General features: G+C 45.3%; 1 protein-coding gene across 1 annotated transcript; it reads right to left on the bottom strand.

The window, feature by feature from the left end:
* Window positions 1-433: 433 nt before the first annotated feature.
* Window positions 434-11,788, bottom strand: IL20RB (interleukin 20 receptor subunit beta). Its single transcript, XM_088174126.1, has 7 exons — window positions 11,733-11,788; window positions 8,604-8,741; window positions 7,057-7,247; window positions 4,378-4,502; window positions 1,471-1,621; window positions 1,069-1,214; window positions 434-559 (listed from the first exon to the last, which is right to left on the bottom strand). Exons 1-7 carry the CDS (start codon window positions 11,786-11,788, stop codon window positions 434-436), a joined length of 933 nt encoding a protein of 310 aa, XP_088030252.1.
* Window positions 11,789-16,705: the final 4,917 nt, after the last annotated feature.

The raw sequence follows: 16,705 nt of genomic DNA, 5'->3' as shown, positions 1-16,705 counted from the left end.
GCACTGGTGAAAGCCAGGCATCCCTCACGGTGTTGTCTGCATGTTTTGGTGGCAGCAGCACTGTGACCCGTGCTCAGATTAGGATGCTACATCCACTCAGTGCCCTTTTCAAACAATGTGATCTCACTTCAGGGTCTGCATTTTTCCCCCTGGTCATTCCAGCTGGCTTAGCCACATAAGAAGCTCTCACTGAGGTGAAAACCCCGAGGCTGGAATGATTTGGAGCCAAGGGATGGGGTATCCATGTGTTGCTGTGGTGAGCTGTGCCTTGGGAGCACCAGTGTGGCTGGAAAAGGGAGCGTGGGTCACCCTGTGTCTGCTCCTGGTGAGGATGTGCAGGGCAAGGACAGGAGCTGGCAGCTGTCACCTTCACCTGCTTTTGATGTAGATGGATGAAGATGCTACAAAGGGGCTGTGTGTTTTCTGGGGTGCTCTAAAGTGCTTTTTGAATCCAGAGCTGGAGAACTTCTTCTGAGGGCACCACAACCACCATCAGGTCACATTGTTCAGCTTCTTCACTGCCCCGCAGGATCAGCTGGGTGGGGGGCTCTGATTCTTTCTAGAAAACAAATGCACTCACTCAAACACCCTCAGGCTGCTGAGTTGGTCTGCTTGTCCTTTTCCCCACAAAGCGTTCCTCTCATCCTTCTGCCACAGCTGCCCAGAGAACCCACAGCCACAGGAGCTGCTAACCTGCATTCTCACTCCAACCGCACATTCCAACACATTCCCGAGGAGCTGCTGATTGATTTCTCCCTAGCAAGCTGCGAGGAGCTCAGGGGGCAGCAGGGGACACAGTGCTGGCAGTGGCACAGCTGTTTGCTGCAGGGAGCAGCTGCTCAGGCTGGGTCAGTCCCTGCCTCCCAAACCTTTTCCCCAAAGCACCAGGAGCATCTTCCCTGCCCGGGGCTTGGGCCAAAGGCAATGCCAGCTGTGCAGCCAGTTCAGGGCTGCTGGTCCCTGCAGCTCAGCTCCTCACACTGCAATGGGCAAGGCTTCCTTGGAACCCGCTTTTCCTGTGAATACCCAGCACTACAAAACCCAATAAAACTCAGTTTAAAAAGTTACCAGTGTGTCTGGCAGGACAGCAGTGGGGCAGAAGGAATACTGGAAGATTTTACTTATTTTCCAGGTGAGGAAGAGCAGGGTTAAGGCTGCCACAGCAAAGCCAGCAGAGGAGATGAGGGCAGTGACCAGCCACATGGATGTGTCACCTGGAAATGACAGAAGCAGCAAAACTTCTTAAAGACACTGCAGGGACCAAGCACTCACTGCAGGCAGCCTGAGCCCTCTCTGGCTGCTCTTTCACCCCGGGGAGATCCCTCCCAGCAAACTCCTGTGCCTGTTTTACCTCTCCCAAGGTAAAAACACAGCACCTTTGCAAACTGGGCAGGAGGTCTGGGGTGGAAACCAAAGGAGGAGCTTTGGGCAGGAGCAGAGCAGGGAGCAGGAGGGAGGGCTGGCTCTTACCCTGTGCCCTCACACACTGTGTGGGGCTGAAGCTGCTGCTCCTGTTGATGGCCTCGACGTGAGCCTGAGCCTTCACACAGTACTCGGCTCCTGCCTCCATGGTGTCCAGGTGAACCACGGAGCTCACCTCCTCCAGCACCTTCTGCTGCACCTGCCACAGGCCCAGAACACAAAGAATCAGGGCACAGGACAAGGCTCTGGCATCGGACAGCAGCTCTGCTACTGATGCCTGAAAGAGCCCAGCAATGAAGCACACACACTCTGGAGATGGTATTAGCATAGCAGGTAATACAAAGGTTGATCTTTATTGCAGACCTCCAGGGGCAGGTATGGAAAATGTCCACAAAAGCCCACTCCCCACAGGGTGAATACAGATTTAAGTTCAGTAAATTAGCCTAATTGACAAAAAGCACCAATTAGGAGCACAAGTGGTGAAGCAAATCCTCCCCCCAAGTTCAGGCCCCTTCTAAATCCTCCCCCCTCAGATGGAACTGAAGTTTGTTGATGAAAATGTGTCAGAAAGAGCTTTTTTCCAACCTTGGCTTCTAAGAAGAACCAAGATAGGATAGGGGCTTTGGAATATGTTTTGTCTTTCTGTGTATCAAGGCAGGGAAAAGTACTGGGAAAACGAGCTAGGAATGCAATAATAGGCTAAAGAGCTCCAAAAATATGTGTAAAGTATACAGAGATATAGAAAAGAGAAAACAAAAAAATGATCAGGCATCACCATGATGCCTGTCCAGCGAGAAAAGGAGGGAGCAGCAGGGGATGAGTAGAACAAAAGAAGGATGAAAGCAGCCAACAAGAAAGCACAGTGGAGTGCAGAATGAGCTCACACACTTTGGGAAGGGCAGGAGGGGATGGAAGGAAGGAGCTGTAAGCCAAAGAGTCATAATGATGGTGCTGGGCCACACCACCTGAACCTGCTACCCTGCTAGGAGGGGGTGTCTGAGAGGGATGTCTGAGGTCTCGACCAACTGAAGGTTTTGCTGGGTGTGATGGGTGCCAAAATCATCACCATGCTGTGATCAGGGTGTGAGAGCTCAGAGAGGGGATGGGCTGGGCTAGTGAGGGGTGAGTGAATTTGGTGTGTGCAACTATGACACACTCCAGCAAAGCTTAAACAGCATGTGGTCAGCAGTACATTATTTTATTGCCATAAATAGGTCTGCACTCATTGCTGGCAAGATGAATTGGCTGTTTCCAGAGTCCCCAGCCATGAGAGGATGGGTAGCAGCTCCCCAGCTGCTCCTCTTTCTGTGCTGCAGATGCAAACCTGTTCTCACAGAAGGTCTGATCAGCCTCCAGCTCCACACACAGATGGAGAACTCCAACAAGCCGGGAAGGCTCTCCTGGCAGGGCAAGTCCTTCCCACCATCAAAATAGCCTCCTCCACAGAAACATGATATGGAGGGCATTAGCTTGAAAAGATTTCAAGGACAGAATCAGGTCTGTGACTACCTGGAGTGACCTCTTGAAAAAACAGCAAATGAGACATGTCAAATGTAAAAATGATTGAAAAAAACAGTAAAAGTCCCAGCATAGGACTTGTATTGACCAACAAAACTAATGTTTGCAACAGTCCAGCTGGTAGAAAGTATTCTGAAATTTGAAATGAATGTTGAGGTCATTAAGATCACATACTGAAGAAGATGTAATATTTTATTCATAAGACACAATCAGATACAAAGCTATTGATTGTTTTTAAGGTGTCAGAAAGCCCATGGCCAAGGTTGATCTCATTTAGCTGGATTTCACAGTGGGCAGTCCTGCTCCTGATGCCTCCTTATAGACTAAAGTATTTTGTATGAGTAAATTGCTAATTGAGAGTGGCAGGAAGTCATGGTGGGGACTCAGGTATTAGTAGAGGTGATCAGGAAGAAAAATGAAAATTGATACTGCTAGTGGTACTAAAAACCCACTTCACAATAGTAAAGATGACAGACAACTGTGAAGAACAGCAGGAGGATCTGGTAATAAAGCAAAAAATGCAATTCAATATTGATAAATGTGGAATTATGCTCATGAGAATTTTCCTCCTACATTTTCACAGCATCCTTCATCAGAAAGAGGAAGCCAGGGTTCAGTTTCCATGGGATTATCAGCTCTGTGGCAGTCACATTAACAATTGCTGGAGACACAAGGGAGTGGGAAGACTTGGTTTGTTTTGTGGTGCTAACACAGAGTGTTCCTGCACCTTGGACCCTGCAGGTTTCTCCCTGCCCACCCTGGTAAAGATAAAAATAGCTGTGAGGGCTTCCACAGGGAGCAGCTAAGTAGTCTGGGAGTCCTTGGCCTGGAAAAAGATACAGAATATGAAACTAATAGAAAGGAAGAATAGAATAGAAAGGTAGGGAAAGTGAATGGGGAATAATTGTTCTCTCTCTCTCATCCCCAAGTCAAGGTCGAGACTGCAGAACAGTTAAGCTGCAGAATTCCTCATTGCAGGAAGTTGTACAAGCTAGATTGAAAGCCAGAACAGATAAATGAATGGAACAAAAATCCATCAAGAACTAGTCATGCTGCAATTTCTGGCTCAGAAAACTGAGAAAAGTTTGTCAGTACCTCAGTGTGACACCTTAATCACAGTCTGAGTAGACCAGATGACATTCAGAGGGAGAAGTCAGCACAAACACCTTTGGTTCCTGACTCCTGGTTTCTATCTCCAGCTAAGGTATGTCAGGGGATTCCTTTTCCCAGAGAAGGAAATGTGGGAAGAAGAGACAGGCTGCTCCATGAGGAACCCACAGCAACCCCCTGGTGTGTGCAGGGTGAGGTGGCACAAATCCACTCCAGGCAGGTCCTTCAGCCCCACAGCAGGAGCTGGGAGTGGCAGCAGGCTCTGGGCAGTGTGTGTGCATCCCTCTGGGGACTCTGTTCTTGCCCAAACCTGGGGGTAGAACTCACCCTGCTCTCCTGGCCCTTCCTCCAGTAGAGCACACGGAACTGGAAGGAGGGTCCCATGTCTGCCAGCTCCACCAGTAAATGGTGCCCATCTGCCAGGAGCCTCAGCGTGGGTGGGGTCAGGGAAGCTGCAACACAGACACCACCATTTATCACCCAGAAACAGCCCTGAAATCCCCCCTGTGGCCCAGGCAGGAGAGGGGCTGCCATCAGCAGTGGGGTAACATCTGCCAGAACATCTGGCTGCTTCAGTGGGGCAGAAACCTCTCTGCTCTTCCTCCCTATGTGTCCAAATACAGGGGCAGACTTTCAGCAGGAGAGGAACCATGACTGGTATTACAAATGGCAATTTGGCAATAGCTGAGCTGCACAGAACTTGAAAGGCTTGGAATTTTCTCCAGTGGAGGAGTTGCCTGGCCTGAGGGTCCCACATGAGCAGCTGCAGCAGAACCAGCTGGGCACAGAGGCTGGGACACCAGATCAGGTCAGCTCTGCTGCTCCTGGGCAGCAGCTCAGCTCTGACACACACAACAGGAGCTGAAAATCCACTGCTTTTTAGGGGAATTTTATCAGTTATTCAAAGGTGAAGGGAAAAACATTATGAGCCTCAGGGTAATTAACATGAATCTTGATTTTCTTTTAGTCTGCATTGTTTTAGACAGACTGGGGCTAATGATCTGCTGTGACTTCAGGTTTTGTAAATGTATGCAAGTAAATCTTTAGGTGATTTGCTTCCTGCTTACTTTGATATTCAAAGCTTGGTTTTGTCTGGGATTCAGCTGTGAGGAATATTGGTGAAATAATGAGAATCAATCGAGCATAGATGAAACTGTGCACTGTACATTTATGAACTGGGAAGTTCAAGGCAGTACAGAGATCATGTTTGCACTATTTAGCTGTGCCATTATTCACACTTATCTATGCCACTTTTTACCACTCTGCTGTAGCTGAAACCTGTTTCAACCTCTTTGCTTTCAAGAAAGGAAGGAGAGTGATACATAGTGCCATATAGAAGAGATGTTCTTAATAGAATTTGTTCTTACATCCAGTGAATTGCCACTAATACTGAGCAATATGAAAACAAAATCCAAGCATGTACATGCTGAGTGTGCCATAAATGGGAAGCCTGGAAAACTACTTTGTACTTTTAAATGAAGAGCTGAAAAAAAAAAGGTGAAAATCTCCTTAGCACCACATGTCAAAATTAAAAAAAACCTGTTATCATTTGGAGGTTAAAAGCAAATATTGTGCTAATGTATTAACAAAAGAACATTGCAGGATGCAGCTGCTAAACAAACAGGAGCATTTCTATTTATCTCTGTGCTGGTACACTGGACACCAACTAACTATCTGAATGTTGAGAAATGAAGAAGGGAGACTGACTAAATTGCTTTAGGAAATCCTTTCAAAGTGTTTTCCATGTGTTATCATGCTTGATGTGCCTCTGCCCCTGTGGGTTGGCACTGGGGCTGTGCTGCTGCCCTGCCTGGCTGTGAGTCCTCACAGGACCTGTGGGCTGTGTTTGAATCCCTGAGCTCCTCTCAGGCTCAGTGCCAGCTCTCCTAAGAGGTGTGACAGCAGAGCAGTAAAAATGCATAAGGACAAGCACTTACAGTGCCTTTTCTTTCTCTTTTAAACATCTGCTACATTCACATTGAATCCCAGTTGAAGCTGTAGCCTCTGAACTGTCACAGCTTAGTCAGGAGACTGTTTTGGGGTCCTAAGACACAGGACCTGCCAAATACTTCATTGAACCATGAGAAGCTGCTGCTTTTGTTCCTGTCAGTCTCAGGAATGTCCTTCCCCCATCTCTGCCTGACAGTGTGGTCTGTGCCTCTCTCTGTGTCTCCACAGCTGCTGGAAAAGGGAAGGATTTTTTATCTAAAGCACTCTCTAGACTGTGCTTCCACACAGAGACACATTCACCACCTTAGGTGGCACTTCTGGTGGTGCTGCTTTGACCAAGAGCTGCAGTCTGAGTGACCTCAGCAGAGCTTTCCCACCACAGTTTTTGTTGCTGAAAGCAGTTGACTACATGGCAGGGAACAGAGGGAATTATTCCACAGAAATCATGGAAAGACTATGCTCGTTTTAGGCCACAACACAATCCTTGGGTTGAGCTGGGCCTCAGGCTTTGCAGGACTTGGAGGAACATGGAGAACACATCCTGCATTGCTAGGATGAAATTAATGCTGTGGGTTCCACTTTTCTCTCCTCTTCTGAGGTTACTTCATAGATCTGACACCATGGGAGGAGGGAGACATAGAGTGGGATTTCTGGGACATTGCCAGGCAGGTAGAGCATGACAGGGCTATTAGCTCCCTTAGGATCAGGTTCTGGACCTCTTAGAAGTGACCTCATGACTTGGATTAAATGGCAGCAAGCCTAGTTGATCAGAAACCTGTAAATTTAAGGGTAAGAATGACCAATTTGCAAAAGGAAATTTCTGCACTCATCTTGCTTATCTTTGAAACCCTTGAAATTCAAGCCCAGATGAATTTGGCTCTGCCAGGGGATGAACCCATGTCCCAGAACAGTGAGAAGGGAACCCCTGTGATGCAGAAGGAGAGGAGCTGAGGAGCAGGGTGTGCCCTGTGCATATCTGGGCTCTGTGTGCCCTGCACGGGGCACAAACAGGAGAGCAGCCCAAGCCCAGGGCTGTGGCTGGCGAGCAGGACGCACTGGTGGCGCGGTTGAAGAAGCCTTCCGTGGTGGCCCACGGGGACCTGCTGGCCCCCAGCTCTGCCCTGACCCGCAGCTTGTAGGCCACGCTGGCTGAGATGTCCTGGGTGATGTTGCAGAGCGTGGCTGTGGTGAGGCTGCACTCGGGGATGGGGATCCAGCTGCCGTCGGCGTATTCCCGCTCGTATTCCCTGCAGAGAGGAGCACACAGGCAGCTGTCTGGAGAGCAGAGACCTCTGAGCTCTTCAGAGAGAAATCAGGGAGCAGGGATTGGATTAAAACCTTTGGGTGGATTGAAGTACATTGAGCCACTCATACACGAAGTAAAGATGTACATTTAAGTTGTACATAAGTAAGTAGGAATATGTTTTAAGTGCTTTAAGGAGTAAAGGTCTTAGACACCAGTGTAGAAGAACAAGTTCTAGTGAAGGCTGAGAAACAGTCCTAGATACCAGTGTTGAAAACAACTTTCTGTGGAGGCTCCAAGAACATAGTTTAGACATGATAAAAAAATAAGATTATTGCTTACATTTTTCAGATAGAACAAGACAGACCATATGCATAGTTTATAGGTAACTTGGCATGCTAAGAAACTAGAATTCTAATAGGTTAAGAAGAAATGGTTCAGGTTTGTGCTTTTAGCTTGTTGGGTAATTTGTGTATAAGAATCTATGCACTGGTGAGAGATTGGCTCTTGCTCTCTCACTTTTTCTTCAGGAGCAGCATCAGCCCTCCTGGGGCCCACACAGCAGCAGCTTCTACTTCTGATTGGGACTTTACTTCTATTTAGGACTCTTTGCTGAAAACTTTTAGCATGGACTTTAACACTTGTGACTCTTTGCCTTTCAAGCCTGATGTGCCTTTACAATAAACAACTTTATAGTGACTAACAGCAAACAGGCAGGAGTGTGTCTGTGCAGCTAGGGCTGCTGCTGGCTGCTTTCCAGCTAAAACCTCTATGGGATGCACTGGGGTGGGAGCACCACAGTGTGGGAGTGTTTTAGGTTTTATCTGGAGAAAATCACCCTGATCCAGGTTCATGAGCCAAATGCAGCATGATATTGTGGGAGGTGGGGACAGCCAGCACTGTGTTGATGCATCAAGCCTTGCCCACTCATTTCATTTGATCATCCCCAATTCCAAAGCCATACTGTAACAAAAGTCAGAGCTCAAGGTGTATCAGAAACCTCCTGTGGTGTGTGTCTAATGTTTAAAAGGTTTACACGAAATAAAGCTCAATGTTTTCTCCGTTGTCGTCTAAATAAAATGTTGCAAATCTTCTTAAATTTTGAATTCTTGGATAGAGGCAAATTTCTTATATGGAATTGATCCACACCTTGGATTACTCAGGTATCTGTTAACCTGCAAACTGTCCCAGAACTGGAACAAAAGGAATTATTCCTCCACTTCTCATTAACAGTGCTAAAGCATCAAACTTGTTTTAGGCTAGTGAACTGAATATGATCAAGACATCAACGAATTTAGAATTTAAAGTTGAGATAAACAATGTTAAAAAAGCAAAAAGAATAAAAAATTCAAGTAGTTACCCCTGAAACTCAACTGAGTATCTCACAGTTGCTCCCTGGATGATCACAGGACTCCAAGTTAAGAAGTGTTTCATGTTGGTAGAAAGGATAGAGATACTCTGAGGTGCTGGCAACAAAGCATCTCCTCCTAAAATTCCCAGCAAAAGAAAGGAAAAAAAAATAATTTACTGGGGGAAAAAAAAAAAAAATCCGATATTTTCAAGTCTTGACTTTAGACATTTTTGGTAAAAATTTTTTGGCATTCTATAGTACTAAACCCTATATTATTAAACTGTCTGGAAACCTATTTTAAAAGCAGAGCATTCTGAATTGGACTCTCAGTCTTTTAATGGCCCAAGGGTTATTTCCTGTCTGGTGAGAACAATCTTCATTTCCTGGCTATGCTTGGCTTTTTTCTTGTCAAAACCAGTGAGTCTTCTCCTGGCACAGTGGCTGCCATCTCACTTCAGCTGAACCACAAAAGTTCATGCAGAAATTAGGATTCTTTCCTGCTTTCACTCGGAAAAACTCTGTACCCAATAGCAATGTAGGTGCTTCTATAAAAGCAGTTCACTGATTCAAGTTTCTGTTTGGCATCTTGTGCTGAAAGTCATAGTTTGGAGGAGAGGTTCACGCTTTTCCAGAGTACTTTTGATCTAGACAAAATCCCGTGTCGTGGCCAAGCAAATTCTATTCATGGTTTCTCCCACCCATCTGTTGCAAAAGCCCACAAAGCAATTGTAACAAATGCAAGTTTAACAGCAGGAGGAGAGACAATTCTAGGTCACATAAACAGCACTGAGTGCAAACAGTGAAGTGTTTTGTTTGAGTGCTGAAATGATCACTCAGCTCTGGTTTGTTCATTTGGAAGGAAAAGGAAACAATAATTATACAAAATGCAGTGGACAGAGAGCACAGGCAGGACCCAGAGGGCTGAGAGCCCAGGGCTGCCACATTTCCATCCATTTTGGATTCACCAGGAAAAGCCAAACTCACTCATTCAAGCCAGGGTACTGACTCTCACCCTAATGTCTCCAGCCATGCCAAAGAAATGGCATTTCCTCTGTAAATAACAGTTTTTGTCTCCTACCCTATCAGCAGTACATTCTATTTAATTTGTTACACAAACATTTTCATTTAGAATGATGATGACCCTTTTAATTTAGTATTTTTATTCTCTTTGTGTTAGAGAATTACAATTAAACAACCCCAAAACATGGTCAAGTCTAGTACATTTTTCCGTCTTACTTTTCAGTTTAAAATACCTTAAATAAACCTTGATAAAGTTCCATTCCTCTGGGAGAGATTTTAATATCCTTGTTGCTCTGTGAATATAGAACAATGCAATATTGCCTCATTACTTGCTGTTACTTCATCACTACTATCACCACTGCTTGCTTCTAAGTGTCTGTGAACACTGTAAAAATATTAATACCATTACCTCTTTATTCATGATATTGTCTCCTTTCAGGGGTTCAACGAACACAAGAAGAAACAGCAACCTCAGACTTGGTGCTGCACAGAAGCATATCCCTAAAAATTGTATTTATAAGGCTCAAAAATCCTTCCTGTTGTGGTAATAAGCATTGGCTTTTTAACTTCCAGTCATTGTATTGTTTAATCTTCTTTTGCTAATCTGGAGGACAACAATGCCACCAGCTTTTTTATCTTGCATGGTCTGACTCTCCATTTGAGAAAATTTCAGTGAAGAAGAATCTGAGAAGGGAATTCTGATTTCACTGGTAACAAGAAAATAATGTCTATAACATCCTGAGAAGATAAAGGCATTTCTTTGTTAGCTAAATGTTGAAAATGAAAGCCATACATCTCTGAGTCCTAGAATTAGCAATTTAGACAAGGATAAAAAAATGATGCTAAAATCTTTTTGGCTAGATCTCCTTCAGGCTCGGGGGACATCCCTCCCTCATCTGCTGATTACACAAATTCACAGCAAAAGGCCAGAGCCTGGTACATCCCCCTTGGCTCTTTCTGCCCCCAGCACCCAGAATCAAAGCCCAGCCTCCTGGGCTGGACAGGAACACGCTGTCCTCTGCTCTGCACAGCCACAGGGGCAGCTTAGGGCACAAACATTCACCAAATCAATGCTCTCTGCTCAGAAAGGAGACTGGGACACGAATTCCTGTATTTCAGGTCGAGGCCAGGAGAGTGGCAGACACAGTGTGAGTTGTGCCACCTCTCCCTCCTCCTCCTGTCACAGTGTGAGAGGCTGGCAGTCACTACCCACACAGGCAGAGTGCTCCTGCCTGGAAACAGCACTCAGGTCGCCAGGCCTTAAGCAAAAATACAGCAAAAACAACCCCACATTTCTTTAAAGAATAGTTGCCCAGCTCTGTCATCTTTTAAAACACATTTGTCATGATCTTCCCTATTATAATAAACTTTCCCAGCAGAAACCACTTGGTGCTGTCACTGGATTCTGTCTGAGCACTTAAGAACTATAAATAACAAGGCAGCTGTAAAATGATTTTTTCCTGAGGCAGAGGAAGAAAATGGAGCACAAGACAACCAGAACGTTGTTGATACAACCAAAAATGGCACATTTAGGAAATCTGGGCCGGGGAAAGCCCAAGCACGCTGGCAAGCCGTGTGTGCCTTGCAGAGGACTGGCATTGCAAGCACTGGGATGCAGTCAGGAGATTTGAGACCAGGCTCCTCTGGGATGGCTCTGCTGTGCTGCAGTCACTTGGAGAAGCAGATTACCAGTTGCACAGCCTCCTTCCAGGGAGAGAGAGACCCTCAGAGGAGCGATTTGGGCTATTAATGAGCATTTATAGCCTTCCTCTCTGACCCTGCATCCACTCCACAGGCAGAGCATCCCTGTGCTCAGAGTGATCAGCACTGAAAGAGGATTTGAGAGTTCATCTTCTCACAGAACAACAAAAGAGCAGAGACAAATACAGCATTACTTAAATTCCTTTGAACTGAAATTTCCCTTTAGAGTTCAGAAATGACCTGCAGAACAGAATTTAAAGATTGCCTTTTTCATTTGCTTATTCTGATGATCATTTTAGAAAAATAATTAAAATTCAAGATCACCTGACCTCGTACTCCTTTGGCTTAAGTGCTGCCAAGGCATATCGAACAAAAGGAGGAAAGACTTTGTTACTCACATCTTTCAGTCATTTACCTGAGAGATTTGGTGCACTCAGAGCACAGAGGAAGAAGCAGATGAGCTCTGCTGACATTTTGCTCAGGTTTTCCCCACGTTCACACCCTGTTACACATCTGAGGAGTTTCCTCTGCCATCCAGGGATGCTTTTCTGGGCCAGCCATGGTGGGCAGAGTGGAGTCTCCGGGGCAGTGTGAAGCTCCTGCTGCCTGCAGAGTGCCAGAGAGGCACAAATGTTGTTTGGGAGGGTGCAGCTGCAGGGAGTGCCCAGGTGATTGCTGCCAGCAGCTCTGTGCAGGTTTGTGCAGCTCTCTGCTGGATGGGGCAACTCTGCTCCCCTCCCTGGGAGATTGCACAGCTTGTGCAGAGGCCAGCTAAGGAGGAAGGAGGGTTTGGTGGGTTTTCCCATACAGCTGTAAATGCTCCCTCCTCTGCTCAGCCCCAAACCAGATAAATCCTGATGCTTCCAAGCACCAGGAAGGTTTCCTCATGTTCCTGTGAAATGTTTTGTGTCCCTGCACAAAGGACTGCCACCTCGGGGCTGATGGAAGGGACCTGTGTCCTCCAGTTTCTCTCCAGTACCACTCTTGTGGCTGTGTGCTGAGCAGGAAATTGTGTATCCTGGGCTTTTTCCATCTTCCAGAGTCCATTGCTCTCCACCTCACCTGGAGAGAGGCAGGATTTTCCTCTGGATGCAGCTGAGACTGAGAGCCCAAAGCCCCCAGGCTCCAGGGCTGCAGCAGCAGCAGCAGCAGCTCCCTCTGTGCTCCAGGAGGCTCCTTCAGAGGAAAGGGAAAGGCAAAGCTCAGGGGGCAGCTCCTCATGTTCTGCAAAAGGTCACTTACATGAAATGAAAGTCTGACTGCACGGATAACATCAGCAAAGGCCAAATCCCACCAAATCCCACCAATGCTTTCAGTTCTGATGAAAACAAATATTACAAACCTCCCTTCTAAACTGCTTCCTCCTCCTCACCATTTACCACCTTAGAAGGGGCTTCTAGTTCTTAAAAAATTTGTCTCCTCTCTAACAACTTTCAATAGCAAATACATGACTTCTGTTTTCAGTGGAGAACAAAAGGGATCTGTCAAAACTTGTTTAGTACATATTTTCCAAGGAAAGAAAAGGCAGAGTTTTTGGATTTATGAAAGTATAAAAATAATATTCAGTCAAACAAATGTCTCCAGATTCTCAGACATGCAGGAGCAGCACAATCAAAAATCCACACATTTCTTCCCTCTTTCCATCATCTCCCTTCTCCTTTCAGTTTTTCTTTCCTTTGCTTTCTACCCCCTCTCTTCCCTTTCCTCCTTTCTAGCCTTCCTCTCAGTTCCCCTCACCCTCCATCCCTACCTCTGTTCCTTCCTGCATCCCTTCCCACCTCCCTTCTCTTTCTCCTCTCCATCTCTGGCACAGACTGAGAGGTCTCTGAACACTTCCCAAACCTGGGAATGTTCTCCTTCCATGGTACAAGGATGTTGTCTGGAACACTTTTCAAGTCATCTTTTATCTTCTTGCTCGTCACTTTTATCTTGTTACTTTTATCCAGTATCTGCACTGATAACCAAAAGGTGGCTGTTGTGGTGGGTGACTTTGTTATTGTTGTGAAAATCGTGAGGTCCAAGAGGAAAGCATGGATGTGTTTAACAGTATTAGCAACAGGACAATGTGCTTTTTGCTGGGAAGCAAAAGAAAGATTTGTAGAAGAAAGGAAAAATATACTTGTCAGTGGGAAAAAACACCCATTTGTTCTCTTGTTGTACCAAGAAATGATAAATAAGGCAACTGAACGATTGTTCAGTTAGAGCTGTGTGGCATATCTGGTTCTTCACTAGGTTGTTCTTGTGGTGCCATAAACAGGTGGATGAATTTTGATTAAATATTTTGATTAAGTATTCAGACATAAGCTGAGAAGAATCTCAAAGCCCTGTCTGTGAGCCAGCCAGCCAACTTTTCATTTTCAAGGGTGGGGAAGATGAATGCAGGCCCATTTTCTAATTAATCAATGATCAGCAATGAAAGGGAGAGTGGGTCTGCCATAACAATGAGGATTGCAGCTGCCCTGAGTTATCAGCAAGGTTCCAAAATGAAAACTGAGATAATACTGTATTATATTTCCTGCCTTAATTACAGCCACCAAATGTGTAAAGGAAGCTCGAGGTGGAAGCTGAAGGAAATGCACACACAGGGCTGAGGGGTGCAAAGCAGCAGGCTTGGAATAGAGGTGATTATTTAGATTACAGGAGCAATAGAAGTGGCAAAACACCTTCTGACATTTCCCCCTGTTCTGAGGTGCTTTTGAAAAGAAATGGTTTTATAGAGATAAAAAGAACTCTTTCAGCTGTACTGTCTTGCTTTCTGAACAGTACCAGTTCTGCAGGTCTTTTTGAAATTGCTGAAACAAACATTTCCATAACTTTTCCTTATCAATTATTGTTCCAATTATGTCTCTGTGAAATATTTTACTGTTATTCAGCACGTGTTTCTAAAGAGAAAAGATACCAAACATGTATTTCTAAAGATAAACATCTGTCTGACTGTTTTGCAATTCTTGCCTTGCATTTCAAGTTATTCAGGCCAGTAGTTGCACCAGCAAGCCAGGATGCTGTGGAACTGCTGTGGAATCCATACCTAATTCAATCTGTGTTAATCACATGAGGTTATTTCCAAGGAAAATGGATTGAAGGAGCAGAAAAGGGGAGACACAGGTGACAATTTAAAAGGAAAGGTTTAAGTTATTTGAGCAGCAACTGGGCAAAGTTTTATATAATTCCCTATGATATCCTCTGTTATATGTAGATATCCTGGTGGATATTAAAACATTCTAATAACTGATTTATTTATGTGCATATTGTAATATGCTTAAGATTCCAATCCGTGTCAAAACCTAAATAAATGTGAAAAATATAGAAAAATATTTTATCTGGACCAAGTCACTGAGGGAGAAATCCCCTCTGATTAAGAGAAGACTCGAAGCCTTGCAAACCTGACCAGCTGTGTAGAAGTTCTGTCTGCTGGAGGCTTCTCCATGACCTTGCTCTTAGTGCAGAGCCCTGGCCTGAGGATTCACCTGCATTGCAAAACCATTGTGTGGGAGTGGAGGGAAGGGAATAATTGGGGAGGCAGCATGTGGCTGCCATTGCCAGGATTGGAAACAGGTCTGGGAACTGCTCTCATGTCACAACAATAATAAAGTCACCCACCACAATAAAAGTATCAGGATAAAAGTAACAGGATATTGGGATAATGAAGAGCAAGAAGATAAAAGATGACTTGAAAAGTGTTCCAGAGAACATCCTTGTACCATGGAAGGAGAACATTGCCAGGATTGGGAAGTGTTCAGAGACCTCTCAGTCTGTGCCAGAGATGGAGAGGAGAAAGAGAAGGGAGGTGGGAAGGGATGCAGGAAGGAACAGAGGTAGGGATGGAGGGTGAGGGTAACTGAGAGGAAGGCTAGAAAGGAGGAAAGGGAAGAGAGGGGGTAGAAAGCAAAGGAAAGAAAAACTGAAAGGAGAAGGGAGATGATGGAAAGAGGGAAGAAATGTGGGGATTTTTGATTGTGCTGCTCCTGCATGTCCAAGAATCTGGAGACATTTGTTTGACTGAATATTATTTTTATACTTTCACAAATCCATAATACTCACCCTTTCTTCCTTGGAAGAGATGTACTCACAGTTCCAAAGCAATCTCTTTTGGGAGATGTGACTGCAGTGCTGCTGGGAAGCAGCTGAAGGGTTAATTTGGCTGAGCTGGTTGCCAGTGGAGTCATTCAGATCCACAACTTGTTCTTTGGGCAGTGCAAAGTTCAGGGAATTTATGGATCAGCACCAATGAGCTGTGAGGTTCCTGCTGCTGGGAAATGACCTGGCCACACCAGGGGCTCCTGTCCTGAACTTGAGCAGCACCACGAGCTGGGGACAAGGCTGACACAAGAAAATAAAATACCAGAGGGAGAAGAAGTACCACAATAAAACACAGTGCTGGGTTCTTCCAAGAGACATTACAGTGCTACCTGGAAGTAACTCTTTGCTGTATATCTAAAAAGCATTTTTAAAACCCTTTAAAGGGAAGAAGTTTGGTTGGGACAGACAATTGGCTCCTAAACCAGCTCTTTAAATTCAGGAGCTTTGGATGTTAGCTTAAGCCCATGGCTGGAAAAGCTGCAGTGCTGTGTTTTCACTGTTATTTATAGGCTTGGGCATAAAGGTACCCTGGAGCTTTCTCCAAAGACACTAAGTGCAAATATTTGCTTTTTGGGTGCCAAGGGATTATGTGCTCAGTTAAAGAAGTGGGCTCAGGAAGAGGCAGTCATGTCCCTTTTGCCATGGTTAGACAAAATGACCTTTTTTATCCATCCACCCCTCCCTCAAGTCTCTGATCTCTACTCTTTCAATGCTGCCAATCCTGTAGATATTAATTTGCTGCTTCCACTGAATGGCAGCCTGTAATATGGGCAAGATGAGTCCAAGGGCTGCTGCTGCTGTGCTGGAAATGACATCACCTGAATGCCTGATTTTCTCCTTTGCTCTTCCAAAGAACATTTTCTCTATGAGAGTCAGAGATCCAGCACAGGACACTGGGTGCACTCTGGAGTTTACATATCAGTAGATATGTAGACCTTGTCAATGGGCTAAGCTAAATAATTCTGACTGAAAACAGGGCCAAAAGCCCTTTTAGGTTCATATTATCATTGCCTAGTCTGATCTCCTTTCTTATTATAGATGGAGTCCCTGAAATCAGAGTGAAAAACCCCAGAAGAACCATTCATTTATCTCACTCTTAAAATCCCAAAGGAGCTCAAAGGCCTCATTTCACATGCAATGGTCACAACCTTCACAGAAGCTGCTTCTGTATGAACAGTGAGGTTTATGGACACCTCACAATAATGGGAATGCACCCACAAATATTTATGAGGGAGGGCAAGGTTAGGGGGATGCTGAACTCAGAGAGGTTGGAACTTCCAGTCCTGTCCCCTCAGTTTGGGAAGGACATT

Source organism: Sturnus vulgaris, chromosome 16 (genome assembly GCF_052056855.1).
Source record: "Sturnus vulgaris isolate bStuVul1 chromosome 16, bStuVul1.hap1, whole genome shotgun sequence".
In the NCBI taxonomy this organism is placed as follows: domain Eukaryota; kingdom Metazoa; phylum Chordata; class Aves; order Passeriformes; family Sturnidae; genus Sturnus; species Sturnus vulgaris.
This window is presented reverse-complemented; position numbering and strand designations above follow the sequence as displayed.

What these genes read in the sequence shown, in the direction of transcription:
- IL20RB (XM_088174126.1), bottom strand. Translation starts at nt 11,788, where the DNA reads ATGTCAGCAGAGCTCATCTGCTTCTTCCTCTGTGCTCTGAGTGCACCA. An exon ending in CTGAGTGCACCAAATCTCTC is followed by an intron (nt 8,742 to 11,732) that starts AGGTAAATGACT and finishes CTTTCTTTTGCT; the next exon opens with GGGAATTTTAGGAGGAGATG. An exon ending in CTTCTTCAACCGCGCCACCA is followed by an intron (nt 4,503 to 7,056) that starts GTGCGTCCTGCT and finishes TCTGTGTTGCAG; the next exon opens with CTTCCCTGACCCCACCCACG.